The sequence below is a fragment of the Cherax quadricarinatus genome, chromosome 10, assembly GCF_038502225.1.
Source record: "Cherax quadricarinatus isolate ZL_2023a chromosome 10, ASM3850222v1, whole genome shotgun sequence".
Lineage (NCBI taxonomy): Eukaryota > Metazoa > Arthropoda > Malacostraca > Decapoda > Parastacidae > Cherax > Cherax quadricarinatus.
This window is the reverse complement of record NC_091301.1, coordinates 30987650-31009488: the sequence shown is the minus strand read 5'-3', so window position 1 is coordinate 31009488 and position 21839 is coordinate 30987650. Positions and strand designations below refer to the sequence as shown.

Below are 21839 nucleotides of genomic sequence, written 5' to 3'. Positions count from 1 at the left end.
CCATAAATGCCACAAAGTCCTCTTTAGCCTTATCTAAATACTGTTCACTTATGTGTTTCACTGTAAACACCTGGTCCACACACCCCCTACCTTTCCTAAAGCCTCCTTGTTCATCTGCTATCCTATTCTCCGTCTTACTCTTAATTCTTTCAATAATAACTCTACCATACACTTTACCAGGTAAACTCAACAGACTTATCCCCCTATAATTTTTGCACTCTCTTTTGTCCCCTTTGCCTTTATACAAAATAACTATGCATGCTCTCTGCCAATCCCTAGGTACCTTACCCTCATCCATACATTTATTAAATAATTGCACCAACCACTCCAAAACTATATCCCCACCTGCTTTTAACATTTCTATCTTTATCCCATCAATCCCGGCTGCCTTACCCCCTTTCATTTTACCTATTGCCTCACGAACTTCCCCCACACTCACAACTGGCTCTTCCTCACTCCTACAAAATGTTATTCCTCCTTGCCCTATACACGAAATCACAGCTTCCCTATCTTCATCAACATTTAACAATTCCTCAAAATATTCCCTCCATCTTCCCAATACCTCTTACTCTCCATTTAATAACTCTCCTCTCCTATTTTTAACTGACAAATCCATTTGTTCTCTAGGCTTCCTTAACTTGTTAATCTCACTCCAAAACTTTTTCTTATTTTCAACAAAATTTGTTGATAACATCTCGCCCACTCTCTCATTTGCTCTCTTTTTACATTGTTTCACCACTCTCTTAACCTCTCTCTTTTTCTCCATATACTCTTCCCTCCTTGCATCACTTCTACTTTGTAAAAACTTCTCATATGCTAACTTTTTCTCCCTTACTACTCTCTTTACATCATCATTCCACCAATCGCTCCTCTTCCCTCCCGCACCCACTTTCCTGTAACCACAAACTTCTGCTGAACACTCTAACATTACAATTTTAAACCTACCCCACACCTCTTCGACCCCATTGCCTATGCTCTCACTAGCCCATCTATCCTCCAATAGTTGTTTATATCTTACCCTAACTGCCTCCTCTTTTAGTTTATAAACCTTCACCTCTCTCTTCCCTGATGCTTCTATTCTCCTTGTATCCCATCTACCTTTTACTCTCAGTGTAGCTACATCTAGAAAGTGATCTGATATATCTGTGGCCCCTCTATAAACATGTACATATTGAAGTCTACTCAACAGTCTTTTATGTACCAACACATAATCCAACAAACTACTGTCATTTCGCCCTGCATCATATCTTGTATACTTACTTATCCTCTTTTTCTTAAAATATGTATTACCTATAACTAAACCCCTTTATATACAAAGTTCAATCAAAGGGCTCCCATTATCATTTACACCTGGCACCCCAAACTTACCTACCACACCCTCTCGAAAAGTTTCTCCTACTTTAGCATTCAGGTCCCCTACCACAATTACTCTCTCACTTGGTTCAAAGGCTCCTATACATTCACTTAACATCTCCCAAAATCTCTCTCTCTCCTCTACATTCCTCTCTTCTCCAGGTGCATACACGCTTATTATGACCCACTTTTCGCATCCAACCTTTACTTTAATCCACATAATTCTTGAATTTACACATTCATATTCACTTTTCTCCTTCCATAACTGATCCTTCAACATTACTGCTACCCCTTCCTTTGCTCTAACTCTCTCAGATACTCCAGATTTAATCCCATTTATTTCCCCCCACCGAAACTCCCCTACCCCCTTCAGCTTTGTTTCGCTTAGGGCCAGGACATCCAACTTCTTTTCATTCATAACATCAGCAATCATCTGTTTCTTGTCATCCGCACTACATCCACGCACATTCAAGCATCCCAGTTTTATAAAGTTTTTCTTCTCTTTTTTAGTAAATGTCTACCGGAGAAGGGGTTACTAGCCCATCGCTCCCGGCATTTTAGTCGCCTCATACGACACGCATGGCTTACGGAGGAAAGATTCTTTTCCACTTCCCCATGGACAATAGAAGAAATAAAGAAGAACAAGAGCATATATATATATATATATATATATATATATATATATATATATATATATATATATATATATATATATATATATATATATATATATATATATATATATATATATATATAAGAAAGAAGGAACACTACAACAGGCCTACTGGCCTATGCGAGGCAGCTTGCTAGTGGTTCAGAACCATCAATGATAATATTTAGTTTGAGGAACCACCTCCATGAATCAAGATCCAGTTATAAAGACTGCTGCAGCCACAGTGACCCCATGGTCAGTAAGCCAGCGGAAGGCCTCAGTCAGATGACCAAAAGCTCCAGCGGCAGGTCATAATATGATTAAGACCTGCTTCAGGAAACACTTGTCTTATTTCCTGACAAATTTTACCTAAGGAACTAACATTGTGAAAAGTATTTGTTAACTATGGGCCAGCAGACTTGCTGCAGTCTTGTTAACAACGGGCCGGCAGACTTGCTGCAGTCTTGTTAACTATGGGCCAGCAGACTTGCTGCAGTCTTGTTAACAACGGGCCGGCAGACTTGCTGCAGTCTTGTTAACTATGGGCCAGCAGACTTGCTGCAGTCTTGTTAACTATGGGCCAGCAGACTTGCTGCAGTCTTGTTAACTATGGGCCAGCAGACTTGCTGCAGTCTTGTTAACTATGGGCCAGCAGACTTGCTGCAGTCTTGTTAACTATGGGCCAGCAGACTTGCTGCAGTCTTGTTAACTATGGGCCAGCAGACTTGCTGCAGTCTTCTCCATGACTATGTTCTTAATGTTATCCATTATTTCTGCTGCTCTTTCCCTATTCAAGTTCCCTTGGGAAGGACAGATAATGTCTAGGGATCAGCAGTTTGTCACACAACACAAACAACTATCAACAGTAAGTCGAGATATTTTGTGTATATTTTCCCCTTTAATGTTTAACAAGGCTGAGGGTTGGGTGTCCTATCATGATGCTACAATGAACACTTAAGGATGATGAACAAGCTTTACTGTCATTATGTATACATAATAAAACATCCGTATGATGTTTACTTACAGTCTACATCATGTGTAGCAGACACTCTCTCCATCACTTAAGACCATCATGTGTAGCAGACACACTCTCTCCATCACTTAAGACCATCATGTGTAGCAGACACACTCTCTCCATCACTTAAGACCATCATGTGTAGCAGACACACTCTCTCCATCACTCAAGACCATCATGTGTAGCAGACACACTCTCTCCATCACTTAAGACCATCATGTGTAGCAGACACACTCTCTCCATCACTTAAGACCATCATGTGTAGCAGACACACTCTCTCCATCACTCAAGACCATCATGTGTAGCAGACACACTCTCTCCATCACTCAAGACCATCATGTGTAGCAGACACACTCTCTCCATCACTCAAGACCATCATGTGTAGCAGACACACTCTCTCCATCACTCAAGACCATCATGTGTAGCAGACACACTCTCTCCATCACTCAAGACCATCATGTGTAGCAGACACACTCTCTCCATCACTCAAGACCATCATGTGTAGCAGACACACTCTCTCCATCACTCAAGACCATCATGTGTAGCAGACACACTCTCTCCATCACTCAAGACCATCATGTGTAGCAGACACACTCTCTCCATCACTCAAGACCATCATGTGTAGCAGACACACTCTCTCCATCACTCAAGACCATCATGTGTAGCAGACACACTCTCTCCATCACTTAATACCATCATGTGTACAGACACACTCTCTCCATCACTCAAGACCATCATGTGTAGCAGACACACTCTCTCCATCACTCAAGACCATCATGTGTAGCAGACACACTCTCTCCATCACTTAAGACCATCATGTGTAGCAGACACACTCTCTCCATCACTTAAGACCATCATGTGTACAGGCACACTCTCTCCATCACTCAAGACCATCATGTGTAGCAGACACACTCTCTCCATCACTCAAGACCATCATGTGTAGCAGACACACTCTCTCCATCACTCAAGACCATCATGTGTAGCAGACACACTCTCTCCATCACTTAAGACCATCATGTGTAGCAGACACACTCTCTCCATCACTTAAGACCATCATGTGTAGCAGACACACTCTCTCCATCACTTAAGACCATCATGTGTACAGGCACACTCTCTCCATCACTCAAGACCATCATGTGTAGCAGACACACTCTCTCCATCACTTAAGACCATCATGTGTACAGACACACTCTCTCCATCACTCAAGACCATCATGTGTAGCAGACACACTCTCTCCATCACTCAAGACCATCATGTGTAGCAGACACACTCTCTCCATCACTCAAGACCATCATGTGTAGCAGACACACTCTCTCCATCACTCAAGACCATCATGTGTAGCAGACACACTCTCTCCATCACTCAAGACCATCATGTGTAGCAGACACACTCTCTCCATCACTTAAGACCATCATGTGTAGCAGACACACTCTCTCCATCACTTAAGACCATCATGTGTACAGGCACACTCTCTCCATCACTCAAGACCATCATGTGTAGCAGACACACTCTCTCCATCACTTAAGACCATCATGTGTACAGACACACTCTCTCCATCACTCAAGACCATCATGTGTAGCAGACACACTCTCTCCATCACTCAAGACCATCATGTGTAGCAGACACACTCTCTCCATCACTCAAGACCATCATGTGTAGCAGACACACTCTCTCCATCACTCAAGACCATCATGTGTAGCAGACACACTCCCTCCATCACTCAAGACCATCATGTGTAGCAGACACACTCCCTCCATCACTCAAGACCATCATGTGTAGCAGACACACTCTCTCCATCACTCAAGACCATCATGTGTAGCAGACACACTCCCTCCATCACTCAAGACCATCATGTGTAGCAGACACACTCCCTCCATCACTCAAGACCATCATGTGTAGCAGACACACTCTCTCCATCACTCAAGACCATCATGTGTAGCAGACACACTCTCTCCATCACTCAAGACCATCATGTGTAGCAGACACACTCCCTCCATCACTCAAGACCATCATGTGTAGCAGACACACTCTCTCCATCACTCAAGACCATCATGTGTAGCAGACACACTCTCTCCATCACTCAAGACCATCATGTGTAGCAGACACACTCTCTCCATCACTCAAGACCATCATGTGTACAGGCACACTTCATCCCTCAGGACTATACTTTGTAGTCAAGACACTCTCCATCACTCGAGACACTGCATGTGTTATGCACTTCCATGAAGACTGCATGAATATAAGTAAAACAATTAGCTACACGAAATATACTTATATTATTAAACTCCAGGACATAATTGGAATATTAACCCTTTTAATGCTTTTGTTATTAATATTATTATTATTATTATTATTATTATTATTGATAGTCTTTCAATGCACAGACAGCTAGAATATCACCTGATATCATATGATGGTATCTTTGCATTTACTGCATAAATTAATGATAGTATCTGTGACACTAGCGTTATATTATGCTATGTTATGTCATGACACCTGACTGGACGTCCACAAGGTCAGTTGTCAGTTGGGTCAGTGACTGCCAGGGAAAAAACTAGCATAGTTCACTGGTTCACGTAGGTCAGTGCACGACCCTTCATCACTATCAGCTCTGATTGTGTTATAATGCATAAAACATCTTATCTGTGATTTGTCTTGATAAGTGAATGACATTGATAGAGTTTATGTTGCTACCTGAGACACGTAGACCACGGTACTGTTGAAGTGTCGTGACGGCTCAGTTATGTTGCTACCTGAGACACGTAGACCACGGTACTGTTGAAGTGTCGTGACGGCTCAGTTATGTTGCTACCTGAGACACGTAGACCACGGTACTGTTGAAGTGTCGTGACGGCTCAGTTATGTTGCTACTTGAGACACGTAAACCACGGTACTGTTGAAGTGTCGTGACGGCTCAGTTATGTTGCTACCTGAGACACGTAGACCACGGTACTGATGAATTGTCGTGACGGCTCATTTATGTTGCTACTTGAGACACGTAGACCACGGTACTGCGGCTCAGTTATGTTGCTAGACCACGGTACTGTTGAGGTGTCGTGACGCCTCAGATATTGCTACACACGTACACCACGGTACTGTTGAAGTGTCGTGACGGCTCAGTTATGTTGCTACCTGAGACACGTAGACCACGGTACTGTTGAAGTGTCGTGACGGCTCAGTTATGTTGCTACCTGAGACACGTAGACCACGGTACTGTTGAAGTGTCGTGACGGCTCAGTTATGTTGCTACCTGAGACACGTAGACCACGGTACTGTTGAAGTGTCGTGACGGCTCAGTTATATTGCTACCTGAGACACGTAGACCACGGTACTGTTGAAGTGTCGTGACGGCTCAGTTATGTTGCTACCTGAGACACGTAGACCACGGTACTGTTGAAGTGTCGTGACGGCTCAGTTATGTTGCTACCTGAGACACGTAGACCACGGTACTGTTGAATTGTCGTGACGGCTCAGTTATGTTGCTACCTGAGACACGTAGACCACGGTACTGTTGAATTGTCGTGACGGCTCAGTTATGTTGCTACCTGAGACACGTAGACCACGGTACTGTTGAAGTGTCGTGACGGCTCAGTTATGTTGCTACCTGAGACACGTAGACCACGGTACTGTTGAAGTGTCGTGACGGCTCAGTTATGTTGCTACCTGAGACACGTAGACCACGGTACTGTTGAAGTGTCGTGACGGCTCAGTTATGTTGCTACCTGAGACACGTAGACCACGGTACTGTTGAAGTGTCGTGACGGCTCAGTTATGTTGCTACCTGAGACACGTAGACCACGGTACTGTTGAAGTGTCGTGACGGCTCAGTTGTGTTGCTACCTGTGTACTGTTGAACGGCTGTCGTGACGGCTCAGTTATGTTGCTACCTGAGACACGTAGACCACGGTACTGTTGAGGTGTCGTGACGGCTCAGTTATGTTGCTACCTGAGACACGTAGACCACGGTACTGTTGAAGTGTCGTGACGGCTCAGTTATGTTGCTACCTGAGACACGTAGACCACGGTACTGTTGAAGTGTCGTGACGGCTCAGTTATGTTGCTACCTGAGACACGTAGACCACGGTACTGTTGAAGTGTCGTGACGGCTCAGTTATGTTGCTACCTGAGACACGTAGACCACGGTACTGTTGAAGTGTCGTGACGGCTCAGTTATGTTGCTACCTGAGACACGTAGACCACGGTACTGTTGAAGTGTCGTGACGGCTCAGTTATGTTGCTACCTGAGACACGTAGACCACGGTACTGTTGAAGTGTCGTGACGGCTCAGTTATGTTGCTACCTGAGACACGTAGACCACGGTACTGTTGAAGTGTCGTGACGGCTCAGTTATGTTGCTACCTGAGACACGTAGACCACGGTACTGTTGAAGTGTCGTGACGGCTCAGTTATGTTGCTACCTGAGACACGTAGACCACGGTACTGTTGAAGTGTCGTGACGGCTCAGTTATGTTGCTACCTGAGACACGTAGACCACGGTACTGTTGAAGTGTCGTGACGGCTCAGTTATGTTGCTACCTGAGACACGTAGACCACGGTACTGTTGAAGTGTCGTGACGGCTCAGTTATGTTGCTACCTGAGACACGTAGACCACGGTACTGTTGAAGTGTCGTGACGGCTCAGTTATGTTGCTACCTGAGACACGTAGACCACGGTACTGTTGAAGTGTCGTGACGGCTCAGTTATGTTGCTACCTGAGACACGTAGACCACGGTACTGTTGAATTGTCGTGACGGCTCAGTTATGTTGCTACCTGAGACACGTAGACCACGGTACTGTTGAAGTGTCGTGACGGCTCAGTTATGTTGCTACCTGAGACACGTAGACCACGGTACTGTTGAAGTGTCGTGACGGCTCAGTTATGTTGCTACCTGAGACACGTAGACCACGGTACTGTTGAAGTGTCGTGACGGCTCAGTTATGTTGCTACCTGAGACACGTAGACCACGGTACTGTTGAAGTGTCGTGACGGCTCAGTTATATTGCTACCTGAGACACGTAGACCACGGTACTGTTGAAGTGTCGTGACGGCTCAGTTATGTTGCTACCTGAGACACGTAGACCACGGTACTGTTGAAGTGTCGTGACGGCTCAGTTATGTTGCTACCTGAGACACGTAGACCACGGTACTGTTGAAGTGTCGTGACGGCTCAGTTATGTTGCTACCTGAGACACGTAGACCACGGTACTGTTGAAGTGTCGTGACGGCTCAGTTATGTTGCTACCTGAGACACGTAGACCACGGTACTGTTGAAGTGTCGTGACGGCTCAGTTATGTTGCTACCTGAGACACGTAGACCACGGTACTGTTGAAGTGTCGTGACGGCTCAGTTATGTTGCTACCTGAGACACGTAGACCACGGTACTGTTGAAGTGTCGTGACGGCTCAGTTATGTTGCTACCTGAGACACGTAGACCACGGTACTGTTGAAGTGTCGTGACGGCTCAGTTATGTTGCTACCTGAGACACGTAGACCACGGTACTGTTGAAGTGTCGTGACGGCTCAGTTATGTTGCTACCTGAGACACGTAGACCACGGTACTGTTGAAGTGTCGTGACGGCTCAGTTATGTTGCTACCTGAGACACGTAGACCACGGTACTGTTGAAGTGTCGTGACGGCTCAGTTATGTTGCTACCTGAGACACGTAGACCACGGTACTGTTGAAGTGTCGTGACGGCTCAGTTATGTTGCTACCTGAGACACGTAGACCACGGTACTGTTGAAGTGTCGTGACGGCTCAGTTATGTTGCTACCTGAGACACGTAGACCACGGTACTGTTGAAGTGTCGTGACGGCTCAGTTATGTTGCTACCTGAGACACGTAGACCACGGTACTGTTGAAGTGTCGTGACGGCTCAGTTATGTTGCTACCTGAGACACGTAGACCACGGTACTGTTGAAGTGTCGTGACGGCTCAGTTATGTTGCTACCTGAGACACGTAGACCACGGTACTGTTGAAGTGTCGTGACGGCTCAGTTATGTTGCTACCTGAGACACGTAGACCACGGTACTGTTGAAGTGTCGTGACGGCTCAGTTATGTTGCTACCTGAGACACGTAGACCACGGTACTGTTGAAGTGTCGTGACGGCTCAGTTATGTTGCTACCTGAGACACGTAGACCACGGTACTGTTGAAGTGTCGTGACGGCTCAGTTATGTTGCTACCTGAGACACGTAGACCACGGTACTGTTGAAGTGTCGTGACGGCTCAGTTATGTTGCTACCTGAGACACGTAGACCACGGTACTGTTGAAGTGTCGTGACGGCTCAGTTATGTTGCTACCTGAGACACGTAGACCACGGTACTGTTGAAGTGTCGTGACGGCTCAGTTATGTTGCTACCTGAGACACGTAGACCACGGTACTGTTGAAGTGTCGTGACGGCTCAGTTATGTTGCTACCTGAGACACGTAGACCACGGTACTGTTGAAGTGTCGTGACGGCTCAGTTATGTTGCTACCTGAGACACGTAGACCACGGTACTGTTGAAGTGTCGTGACGGCTCAGTTATGTTGCTACCTGAGACACGTAGACCACGGTACTGTTGAAGTGTCGTGACGGCTCAGTTATGTTGCTACCTGAGACACGTAGACCACGGTACTGTTGAAGTGTCGTGACGGCTCAGTTATGTTGCTACCTGAGACACGTAGACCACGGTACTGTTGAAGTGTCGTGACGGCTCAGTTATGTTGCTACCTGAGACACGTAGACCACGGTACTGTTGAAGTGTCGTGACGGCTCAGTTATGTTGCTACCTGAGACACGTAGACCACGGTACTGTTGAAGTGTCGTTACAGCTCAGTTATGTTGCTACGGCTCAGTTATGTTGCTACCTGAGACACGTAGACCACGGTACTGTTGAAGTGTCGTGACGGCTCAGTTATGTTGCTACCTGAGACACGTAGACCACGGTACTGTTGAATTGTCGTGACGGCTCAGTTATGTTGCTACCTGAGACACGTAGACCACGGTACTGTTGAAGTGTCGTGACGGCTCAGTTATGTTGCTACCTGAGACACGTAGACCACGGTACTGTTGAAGTGTCGTGACGGCTCAGTTATATTGCTACCTGAGACACGTAGACCACGGTACTGTTGAAGTGTCGTGACGGCTCAGTTATGTTGCTACCTGAGACACGTAGACCACGGTACTGTTGAAGTGTCGTGACGGCTCAGTTATGTTGCTACCTGAGACACGTAGACCACGGTACTGTTGAAGTGTCGTGACGGCTCAGTTATGTTGCTACCTGAGACACGTAGACCACGGTACTGTTGAAGTGTCGTGACGGCTCAGTTATGTTGCTACCTGAGACACGTAGACCACGGTACTGTTGAAGTGTCGTGACGGCTCAGTTATGTTGCTACCTGAGACACGTAGACCACGGTACTGTTGAAGTGTCGTGACGGCTCAGTTATGTTGCTACCTGAGACACGTAGACCACGGTACTGTTGAAGTGTCGTGACGGCTCAGTTATGTTGCTACCTGAGACACGTAGACCACGGTACTGTTGAAGTGTCGTGACGGCTCAGTTATGTTGCTACCTGAGACACGTAGACCACGGTACTGTTGAAGTGTCGTGACGGCTCAGTTATGTTGCTACCTGAGACACGTAGACCACGGTACTGTTGAAGTGTCGTGACGGCTCAGTTATGTTGCTACCTGAGACACGTAGACCACGGTACTGTTGAAGTGTCGTGACGGCTCAGTTATGTTGCTACCTGAGACACGTAGACCACGGTACTGTTGAAGAGACACGTAGTACGTGACGTGACTCAGTTATGTTGCTACCTGAGACACGTAGACCACGGTACTGTTGAAGTGTCGTGACGGCTCAGTTATGTTGCTACCTGAGACACGTAGACCACGGTACTGTTGAAGTGTCGTGACGGCTCAGTTATGTTGCTACCTGAGACACGTAGACCAGGGTACTGTTGAAGTGTCGTGACGGCTCAGTTATGTTGCTACCTGAGACACGTAGACCACGGTACTGTTGAAGTGTCGTGACGGCTCAGTTATGTTGCTACCTGAGACACGTAGACCACGGTACTGTTGAAGTGTCGTGACGGCTCAGTTATGTTGCTACCTGAGACACGTAGACCGCGGTAATGTTGAGGTGTCGTGACGGCTCAGTTATATTGCTACCTGAGACACGTAGACCACGGTACTGTTGAAGTGTGACGGCTCAGTTATGTTGCTACCTGAGACACGTAGACCACGGTACTGTTGAGGTGTCGTGACGGCTCAGTTATGTTGTTTTGCATATTATGATATGACCTGTTTACTGTGATCTTATTGCATGTATATATATATATATATATATATATATATATATATATATATATATATATATATATATATATATATATATATATATATATATATATATATATATATATATATATATATATATATATATATATATATATATATATATATATATATATATATATATATATATATATATATATATATATATGTATATATATAAATATATATATAGTAGTAAAGGGATAAAACTGGCTGGCGAAGGTTGTATAACTTACGTCATTCATCCTGAGTGGGTCGACTACCTGGATGGTGTTGTCTGGAGGAACCTTCCATTCATTCTGCTCCATACTGGTAGTCATCATCTTCCGTCTGCCAAGACAGTGATGGATACATTAGTATACTTCGTGTGGAAAACATATTCCTGATCATGTATATTACGGACATCAAAGTCGTAACAATGTTTACGTACATGTACTTTACATGAGGCGCTGAAGACAAGTGTATCATTCAGAGGATGATTGATGCTCAATCATCCGTTCACTTATCACCAGACTGTTAATAGACACAAAGTAAGAACTTGGAAAGCACTACAGCTAGCACAGTAACCCATGGTTGTAAATAGTATGGCGATACCCACCAGAAAACTATATACAGTTCAACACATTTCTTAAAGGACACGTTTCGCCACGACTGGCTTCTTCAGTCTTAGCTTTGAGCTTTGTATTAGGACTGGTGAGAGTATTTATAGGAGAGTATTTATAGTGGTGAGTAAACAAGTCTTAAGACTCCATAAGGTGTCCCGTAGCTCGGTTGCTAGGGCACTCACCTCACACACTGAGGTCTGCAGGGGTCGATCCCCCGGTACGGGTGGAAACACTAGGACATCTTTCCCTAAGACACCTGCTGTCCATGTTCACCTATAAGTAAAACATGTACCTGGGTGTTAGTCGACTGGTGTGGGTCGCATCCTGGGACAAAATTTTCCTGATTTTGCCTAAAATGCTCCACATAACAAGCGGCTTTCTATGTAGTAGTATGTCACTGATGTCAGCTAGGAATGTATACCTTGTACATGTACTTGTAGTAAATAAAGATTATTATTATTATTATTATTATTATTATTATTATTATTATTATTATTATTATTATTATTATTATTATTAGTATTATTATTATTATTTCTCAGAAGAGTATATCCCCTCCTCCCCCACACAATGGAGGATACTTTAATAATACAAAGACGCTGGGGATGCTATATTAATCCTACAGACGTTGGGGATACTTTATTAAGTAATCTCCACACACTGGGGATACTTTATTAACTAATCCCCAGACACTGGGGATACTTTAACAATCTCCAGGTAGTTTAGATACTATATTAAACCCATATACTGGGGTTGTTTCTTAATCCCCACTTAGTGGGCGTGCAAATATCCGAATGAATGACGCAGATATTCGTGTAGATGACGCAGACATCGGAGTGAGTGACGCAGATATCCGTGTAGATGACGCAGACATCGGAGTGAGTGACGAAGCACACTGCTGGTCGACGATATACGTCAGTAACCCACTGAGAGGCTGATTATCCTTTAATATCTCCTAACTCTGCCTCTGATGTTTTCTCCTGATTGCTGCTCCTTCCCCTCCTCTCCCCCCTTCCCACTCAGGTGGTGGGGGAGGGGGGTCTTGATGCCAGTCATGAGCTCTTGATCCACCCTATTGGAGCTAATCGTGGCCCTTCACATGCAATTTTTTCAGCGTTGTTGAGGCCCAATCAAATTTAGCGCTCACCTGGGAGTAATGAAAGTAATGATATTGATGATGATGGGAATAATTATAATAATAAAAATAATAGCAACAACAACAACAACAACAACAAAAATAATAATAATAATAATAATAATAATAATAATAATAATAATAATAATAATAATAATAATAATAATAATAATAATAATAATAATAACAATAAGAAGAAGAAGAAGAAGAAGAAGAAGAAGAAGAAGAAGAAGAAGAAGAAGAAGAAGAAGAAGAAGAAGAAGAAGAAGAAGAAGAAGAAGGAGACGAAGACGAAGAGGAGGAAGAAGCACCTTCCCAGAAGCTCATCTTTAAATCACTGACAAAGGTAACTGGTCAAGTCACTGACAAAGGTAACTGGTCAAGTCACTGACAAAGGTAACTGGTCAAGTCACTGACAAAGGTAACTGGTCAAGTCACTGACAAAGGTAACTGGTCAAGTCACTGACAAAGGTAACTGGTCAAGTCACTGACAAAGGTAACTGGTCAAGTCACTGACAAAGGTAACTGGTCAAGTCACTGACAAAGGTAACTGGTCAAGTCACTGACAAAGGTAACTGGTCAAGTCACTGACAAAGGTAGCTGGTCAAGTCACTGACAAAGGTAACTGGTCAAGTCACTGACAAAGGTAACTGGTCAAGTCACTGACAAAGGTAACTGGTCAAGTCACTGACAAAGGTAACTGGTCAAGTCACTGACAAAGGTAACTGGTCAAGTCACTGACAAAGGTAACTGGTCAAGTCACTGACAAAGGTAACTGGTCAAGTCACTGACAAAGGTAACTGGTCAAGTCACTGACAAAGGTAACTGGTCAAGTCACTGACAAAGGTAACTGGTCAAGTCACTGACAAAGGTAACTGGTCAAGTCACTGACAAAGGTAACTGGTCAAGTCACTGACAAAGGTAACTGGTCAAGTCACTGACAAAGGTAACTGGTCAAGTCACTGACAAAGGTAACTGGTCAAGTCACTGACAAAGTAAGTCACTGACAAAGGTAACTGGTCAAGTCACTGACAAAGGTAACTGGTCAAGTCACTGACAAAGGTAACTGGTCAAGTCACTGAAAGGTAACTGGTCAAGTCACTGACAAAGGTAGCTGGTCAAGTCACTGACAAAGGTAACTGGTCAAGTCACTGGGTAACTGGTCAAGTCACTGACAAAGGTAACTGGTCAAGTCACTGACAAAGGTAACTGGTCAAGTCACTGACAAAGGTAACTGGTCAAGTCACTGACAAAGGTAACTGGTCAAGTCACTGACAAAGGTAACTGGTCAAGTCACTGACAAAGGTAACTGGTCAAGTCACTGACAAAGGTAACTGGTCAAGTCACTGACAAAGGTAACTGGTCAAGTCACTGACAAAGGTAACTGGTCAAGTCACTGACAAAGGTAACTGGTCAAGTCACTGACAAAGGTAACTGGTCAAGTCACTGACAAAGGTAACTGGTCAAGTCACTGACAAAGGTAACTGGTCAAGTCACTGACAAAGGTAACTGGTCAAGTCACTGACAAAGGTAACTGGTCAAGTCACTGACAAAGGTAACTGGTCAAGTCACTGACAAAGGTAACTGGTCAAGTCACTGACAAAGGTAACTGGTCAAGTCACTGACAAAGGTAACTGGTCAAGTCACTGACAAAGGTAACTGGTCAAGTCACTGACAAAGGTAACTGGTCAAGTCACTGACAAAGGTAACTGGTCAAGTCACTGACAAAGGTAACTGGTCAAGTCACTGACAAAGGTAACTGGTCAAGTCACTGACAAAGGTAACTGGTCAAGTCACTGACAAAGGTAACTGGTCAAGTCACTGACAAAGGTAACTGGTCAAGTCACTGACAAAGGTAACTGGTCAAGTCACTGACAAAGGTAACTGGTCAAGTCACTGACAAAGGTAACTGGTCAAGAAGAAATTTATGTCTTAATTGTTGGTAATAATATATCGTGTATTGTATAGTGATGTATGTACTGGCAGGGCTACGTCTGTTGTTGTTGTTGTTGCAGGAGTGTACTGGCAGGGCTACGTCTGTTGTTGTAGTTGTTGCAGGAGTGTACTGGCAGGGCTACGTCTGTTGTTGTTGTTGTTGCAGGAGTGTACTGGCAGGGCTACGTCTGTTGTTGTTGTTGTTGCAGGAGTGTACTGGTAGGGCTACGTCTGTTGTTGTTGTTGTTGCAGGAGTGTACTGGCAGGGCTACGTCTGTTGTTGTTGTTGCAGGAGTGTACTGGCAGGGCTACGTCTGTTGTTGTTGTTGTTGCAGGAGTCTACTGGCAGGGTTCCGTCTGTTGTTGTTGTTGCAGGAGTGTACTGGCAGGGCTACGTCTGTTGTTGTTGTTCTTGCAGAAGTGTACTGGCAGGGCTACGTCTGTTGTTGTTGTTACAGGAGTGTACTGGCAGGGCTACGTCTGTTGTTGTTGTTGCAGGAGTGTACTGGCAGGGCTACGTCTGTTGTTGTTGTTGCAGGAGTGTACTGGCAGGGCTACGTCTGTTGTTGTTGTTGCAGGAGTGTACTGGCAGGGCTACGTCTGTTGTTGTTGTTGTTGCAGGAGTGCACTGGCAGGGCTACGTCTGTTTTTGTTGTTGCAGGAGTGTACTGGCAAGGCTACGTCTGTTGTTGTTGTTGTTGCAGGAGTGTACTGGCAGGGCTACGTCTGTTGTTGTTGTTGTTGTTGCAGGAGTGTACTGGCAGGGCTGCGTCTGTTCTTGTTGCAGGAGTGTACTGGCAGGGCTGCGTCTGTTCTTGTTGCAGGAGTGTACTGGCAGGGCTGCGTCTGTTGTTGTTGCAGGAGTGTACTGGCAGGGCTGCGTCTGTTGTTGTTGCAAGAGTGTACTGGCAGGGCTACGTCTGTTCTTATTGCAGGAATGTACTGGCAGGGCTGCGTCTGTTCTTGTTGCAGGAGTGTACTGGCAGGGCTGCGTCTGTTGTTGTTGCAGGAGTGTACTGGCAGGGCTACGTCTGTTGTTGTTGCAGGAGTGTACTGGCAGGGCTGCGTCTGTTCTTGTTGCAGAAGTGTACTAGCAGGACTGCGTCTGTTCTTGTTGCAGGAGTGTACTGGCAGAGCAGCGTCTACTCTTGTTGCAGGAGTGTACTGGCAGGGCTGCGTCTACTCTTGTTGCAGGAGTGTACTGGCAGAGCAGCGTCTACTCTTGTTGCAGGAGTGTACTGGCAGGGCTGCGTCTACTCTTGTTGCAGGAGTGTACTGGCAGAGCAGCGTCTACTCTTGTTGCAGGAGTGTACTGGCAGGGCTGCGTCTACTCTTGTTGCAGGAGTGTACTGGCAGGGCTGCGTCTACTCTTGTTGCAGGAGTGTACTGGCAGGGCTGCGTCTACTCTTGTTGCAGGAGTGTACTGGCAGGGCTGCGTCTACTCTTGTTGCAGGAGTGTACTGGCAGGGCTGCGTCTACTCTTGTTGCAGGAGTGTACTGGCAGAGCAGCGTCTACTCTTGTTGCAGGAGTGTACTGGCAGGGCTGCGTCTACTCTTGTTGCAGGAGTGTACTGGCAGGGCTGCGTCTACTCTTGTTGCAGGAGTGTACTGGCAGGGCTGCGTCTACTCTTGTTGCAGGAGTGTACTGGCAGAGCAGCGTCTACTCTTGTTGCAGGAGTGTACTGGCAGGGCTGCGTCTACTCTTGTTGCAGGAGTGTACTGGCAGAGCAGCGTCTACTCTTGTTGCAGGAGTGTACTGGCAGGGCTGCGTCTACTCTTGTTGCAGGAGTGTACTGGCAGGGCTGCGTCTACTCTTGTTGCAGGAGTGTACTGGCAGGGCAGCGTCTACTCTTGTTGCAGGAGTGTACTGGCAGGGCTGCGTCTACTCTTGTTGCAGGAGTGTACTGGCAGGGCTGCGTCTACTCTTGTTGCAGGAGTGTACTGGCAGGGCTGCGTCTACTCTTGTTGCAGGAGTGTACTGGCAGGGCTGCGTCTACTCTTGTTGCAGGAGTGTACTGGCAGGGCTGCGTCTACTCTTGTTGCAGGAGTGTACTGGCAGGGCAGCGTCTACTCTTGTTGCAGGAGTGTACTGGCAGGGCTGCGTCTACTCTTGTTGCAGGAGTGTACTGGCAGAGCAGCGTCTACTCTTGTTGCAGGAGTGTACTGGCAGGGCTGCGTCTACTCTTGTTGCAGGAGTGTACTGGCAGAGCAGCGTCTACTCTTGTTGCAGGAGTGTACTGGCAGGGCTGCGTCTACTCTTGTTGCAGGAGTGTACTGGCAGAGCAGCGTCTACTCTTGTTGCAGGAGTGTACTGGCAGAGCAGCGTCTACTCTTGTTGCAGGAGTGTACTGGCAGAGCAGCGTCTACTCTTGTTGCAGGAGTGTACTGGCAGAGCAGCGTCTACTCTTGTTGCAGGAGTGTACTGGCAGAGCAGCGTCTACTCTTGTTGCAGGAGTGTACTGGCAGAGCAGCGTCTACTCTTGTTGCAGGAGTGTACTGGCAGGGCTGCGTCTACTCTTGTTGCAGGAGTGTACTGGCAGGGCTGCGTCTACTCTTGTTGCAGGAGTGTACTGGCAGAGCAGCGTCTACTCTTGTTGCAGGAGTGTACTGGCAGGGCTGCGTCTACTCTTGTTGCAGGAGTGTACTGGCAGAGCAGCGTCTACTCTTGTTGCAGGAGTGTACTGGCAGAGCAGCGTCTACTCTTGTTGCAGGAGTGTACTGGCAGAGCAGCGTCTACTCTTGTTGCAGGAGTGTACTGGCAGAGCAGCGTCTACTCTTGTTGCAGGAGTGTACTGGCAGGGCTGCGTCTACTCTTGTTGCAGGAGTGTACTGGCAGAGCAGCGTCTACTCTTGTTGCAGGAGTGTACTGGCAGGGCTGCGTCTACTCTTGTTGCAGGAGTGTACTGGCAGGGCTGCGTCTACTCTTGTTGCAGGAGTGTACTGGCAGGGCTGCGTCTACTCTTGTTGCAGGAGTGTACTGGCAGGGCTGCGTCTACTCTTGTTGCAGGAGTGTACTGGCAGGGCTGCGTCTACTCTTGTTGCAGGAGTGTACTGGCAGAGCAGCGTCTACTCTTGTTGCAGGAGTGTACTGGCAGGGCTGCGTCTACTCTTGTTGCAGGAGTGTACTGGCAGGGCTGCGTCTACTCTTGTTGCAGGAGTGTACTGGCAGGGCTGCGTCTACTCTTGTTGCAGGAGTGTACTGGCAGAGCAGCGTCTACTCTTGTTGCAGGAGTGTACTGGCAGGGCTGCGTCTACTCTTGTTGCAGGAGTGTACTGGCAGAGCAGCGTCTACTCTTGTTGCAGGAGTGTACTGGCAGGGCTGCGTCTACTCTTGTTGCAGGAGTGTACTGGCAGGGCTGCGTCTACTCTTGTTGCAGGAGTGTACTGGCAGGGCAGCGTCTACTCTTGTTGCAGGAGTGTACTGGCAGGGCTGCGTCTACTCTTGTTGCAGGAGTGTACTGGCAGGGCTGCGTCTACTCTTGTTGCAGGAGTGTACTGGCAGGGCTGCGTCTACTCTTGTTGCAGGAGTGTACTGGCAGGGCTGCGTCTACTCTTGTTGCAGGAGTGTACTGGCAGGGCTGCGTCTACTCTTGTTGCAGGAGTGTACTGGCAGGGCAGCGTCTACTCTTGTTGCAGGAGTGTACTGGCAGGGCTGCGTCTACTCTTGTTGCAGGAGTGTACTGGCAGAGCAGCGTCTACTCTTGTTGCAGGAGTGTACTGGCAGGGCTGCGTCTACTCTTGTTGCAGGAGTGTACTGGCAGAGCAGCGTCTACTCTTGTTGCAGGAGTGTACTGGCAGGGCTGCGTCTACTCTTGTTGCAGGAGTGTACTGGCAGAGCAGCGTCTACTCTTGTTGCAGGAGTGTACTGGCAGAGCAGCGTCTACTCTTGTTGCAGGAGTGTACTGGCAGAGCAGCGTCTACTCTTGTTGCAGGAGTGTACTGGCAGAGCAGCGTCTACTCTTGTTGCAGGAGTGTACTGGCAGAGCAGCGTCTACTCTTGTTGCAGGAGTGTACTGGCAGAGCAGCGTCTACTCTTGTTGCAGGAGTGTACTGGCAGAGCAGCGTCTACTCTTGTTGCAGGAGTGTACTGGCAGAGCAGCGTCTACTCTTGTTGCAGGAGTGTACTGGCAGGGCTGCGTCTACTCTTGTTGCAGGAGTGTACTGGCAGGGCTGCGTCTACTCTTGTTGCAGGAGTGTACTGGCAGAGCAGCGTCTACTCTTGTTGCAGGAGTGTACTGGCAGGGCTGCGTCTACTCTTGTTGCAGGAGTGTACTGGCAGAGCAGCGTCTACTCTTGTTGCAGGAGTGTACTGGCAGAGCAGCGTCTACTCTTGTTGCAGGAGTGTACTGGCAGAGCAGCGTCTACTCTTGTTGCAGGAGTGTACTGGCAGAGCAGTGTCTACTCTTGTTGCAGGAGTGTACTGGCAGAGCAGCGTCTACTCTTGTTGCAGGAGTGTACTGGCAGAGCAGCGTCTACTCTTGTTGCAGGAGTGTACTGGCAGGGCTGCGTCTACTCTTGTTGCAGGAGTGTACTGGCAGGGCTGCGTCTACTCTTGTTGCAGGAGTGTACTGGCAGGGCTGCGTCTACTCTTGTTGCAGGAGTGTACTGGCAGGGCTGCGTCTACTCTTGTTGCAGGAGTGTACTGGCAGGGCTGCGTCTACTCTTGTTGCAGGAGTGTACTGGCAGGGCTGCGTCTACTCTTGTTGCAGGAGTGTACTGGCAGGGCTGCGTCTACTCTTGTTGCAGGAGTGTACTGGCAGGGCTGCGTCTACTCTTGTTGCAGGAGTGTACTGGCAGGGCAGCGTCTACTCTTGTTGCAGGAGTGTACTGGCAGGGCTGCGTCTACTCTTGTTGCAGGAGTGTACTGGCAGGGCTGCGTCTACTCTTGTTGCAGGAGTGTACTGGCAGGGCTGCGTCTACTCTTGTTGCAGGAGTGTACTGGCAGAGCAGCGTCTACTCTTGTTGCAGGAGTGTACTGGCAGGGCTGCGTCTACTCTTGTTGCAGGAGTGTACTGGCAGAGCAGCGTCTACTCTTGTTGCAGGAGTGTACTGGCAGGGCTGCGTCTACTCTTGTTGCAGGAGTGTACTGGCAGGGCTGCGTCTACTCTTGTTGCAGGAGTGTACTGGCAGGGCAGCGTCTACTCTTGTTGCAGGAGTGTACTGGCAGGGCTGCGTCTACTCTTGTTGCAGGAGTGTACTGGCAGGGCTGCGTCTACTCTTGTTGCAGGAGTGTACTGGCAGGGCTGCGTCTACTCTTGTTGCAGGAGTGTACTGGCAGGGCTGCGTCTACTCTTGTTGCAGGAGTGTACTGGCAGGGCTGCGTCTACTCTTGTTGCAGGAGTGTACTGGCAGGGCAGCGTCTACTCTTGTTGCAGGAGTGTACTGGCAGGGCTGCGTCTACTCTTGTTGCAGGAGTGTACTGGCAGAGCAGCGTCTACTCTTGTTGCAGGAGTGTACTGGCAGGGCTGCGTCTACTCTTGTTGCAGGAGTGTACTGGCAGAGCAGCGTCTACTCTTGTTGCAGGAGTGTACTGGCAGGGCTGCGTCTACTCTTGTTGCAGGAGTGTACTGGCAGAGCAGCGTCTACTCTTGTTGCAGGAGTGTACTGGCAGAGCAGCGTCTACTCTTGTTGCAGGAGTGTACTGGCAGAGCAGCGTCTACTCTTGTTGCAGGAGTGTACTGGCAGAGCAGCGTCTACTCTTGTTGCAGGAGTGTACTGGCAGAGCAGCGTCTACTCTTGTTGCAGGAGTGTACTGGCAGAGCAGCGTCTACTCTTGTTGCAGGAGTGTACTGGCAGAGCAGCGTCTACTCTTGTTGCAGGAGTGTACTGGCAGAGCAGCGTCTACTCTTGTTGCAGGAGTGTACTGGCAGGGCTGCGTCTACTCTTGTTGCAGGAGTGTACTGGCAGGGCTGCGTCTACTCTTGTTGCAGGAGTGTACTGGCAGGGCTGCGTCTACTCTTGTTGCAGGAGTGTACTGGCAGGGCTGCGTCTACTCTTGTTGCAGGAGTGTACTGGCAGGGCTGCGTCTACTCTTGTTGCAGGAGTGTACTGGCAGGGCTGCGTCTACTCTTGTTGCAGGAGTGTACTGGCAGGGCTGCGTCTACTCTTGTTGCAGGAGTGTACTGGCAGGGCTGCGTCTACTCTTGTTGCAGGAGTGTACTGGCAGGGCTGCGTCTACTCTTGTTGCAGGAGTGTACTGGCAGGGCTGCGTCTACTCTTGTTGCAGGAGTGTACTGGCAGGGCTGCGTCTACTCTTGTTGCAGGAGTGTACTGGCAGGGCTGCGTCTACTCTTGTTGCAGGAGTGTACTGGCAGGGCTGCGTCTACTCTTGTTGCAGGAGTGTACTGGCAGGGCTGCGTCTACTCTTGTTGCAGGAGTGTACTGGCAGGGCTGCGTCTACTCTTGTTGCAGGAGTGTACTGGCAGGGCTGCGTCTACTCTTGTTGCAGGAGTGTACTGGCAGGGCTGCGTCTACTCTTGTTGCAGGAGTGTACTGGCAGAGCAGCGTCTACTCTTGTTGCAGGAGTGTACTGGCAGAGCTGCGTCTACTCTTGTTGCAGGAGTGTACTGGCAGGGCTGCGTCTACTCTTGTTGCAGGAGTGTACTGGCAGAGCAGCGTCTACTCTTGTTGCAGGAGTGTACTGGCAGAGCTGCGTCTACTCTTGTTGCAGGAGTGTACTGGCAGAGCAGCGTCTACTCTTGTTGCAGGAGTGTACTGGCAGAGCTGCGTCTACTCTTGTTGCAGGAGTGTACTGGCAGAGCTGCGTCTACTCTTGTTGCAGGAGTGTACTGGCAGGGCTGCGTCTACTCTTGTT

The 21839-nt window shown here is 47.7% G+C and overlaps 1 protein-coding gene across 2 annotated transcripts in view; it reads right to left on the bottom strand.

Moving 5' to 3' along the window:
* LOC128705682 (prolyl endopeptidase FAP) overlaps nucleotides 1–21839 on the bottom strand; it is a 593907-nt gene that overhangs the window by 177872 nt on the left and 394196 nt on the right. For both annotated transcript variants that reach the window (XM_070083750.1, XM_070083751.1), the window contains exon 3: nucleotides 11587–11680. In XM_070083750.1, coding sequence (XP_069939851.1) covers nucleotides 11587–11673 — 87 coding nt within the window. In that variant the 5' untranslated portion in view covers nucleotides 11674–11680. The remainder of the gene's footprint in view (nucleotides 1–11586; nucleotides 11681–21839) is intronic.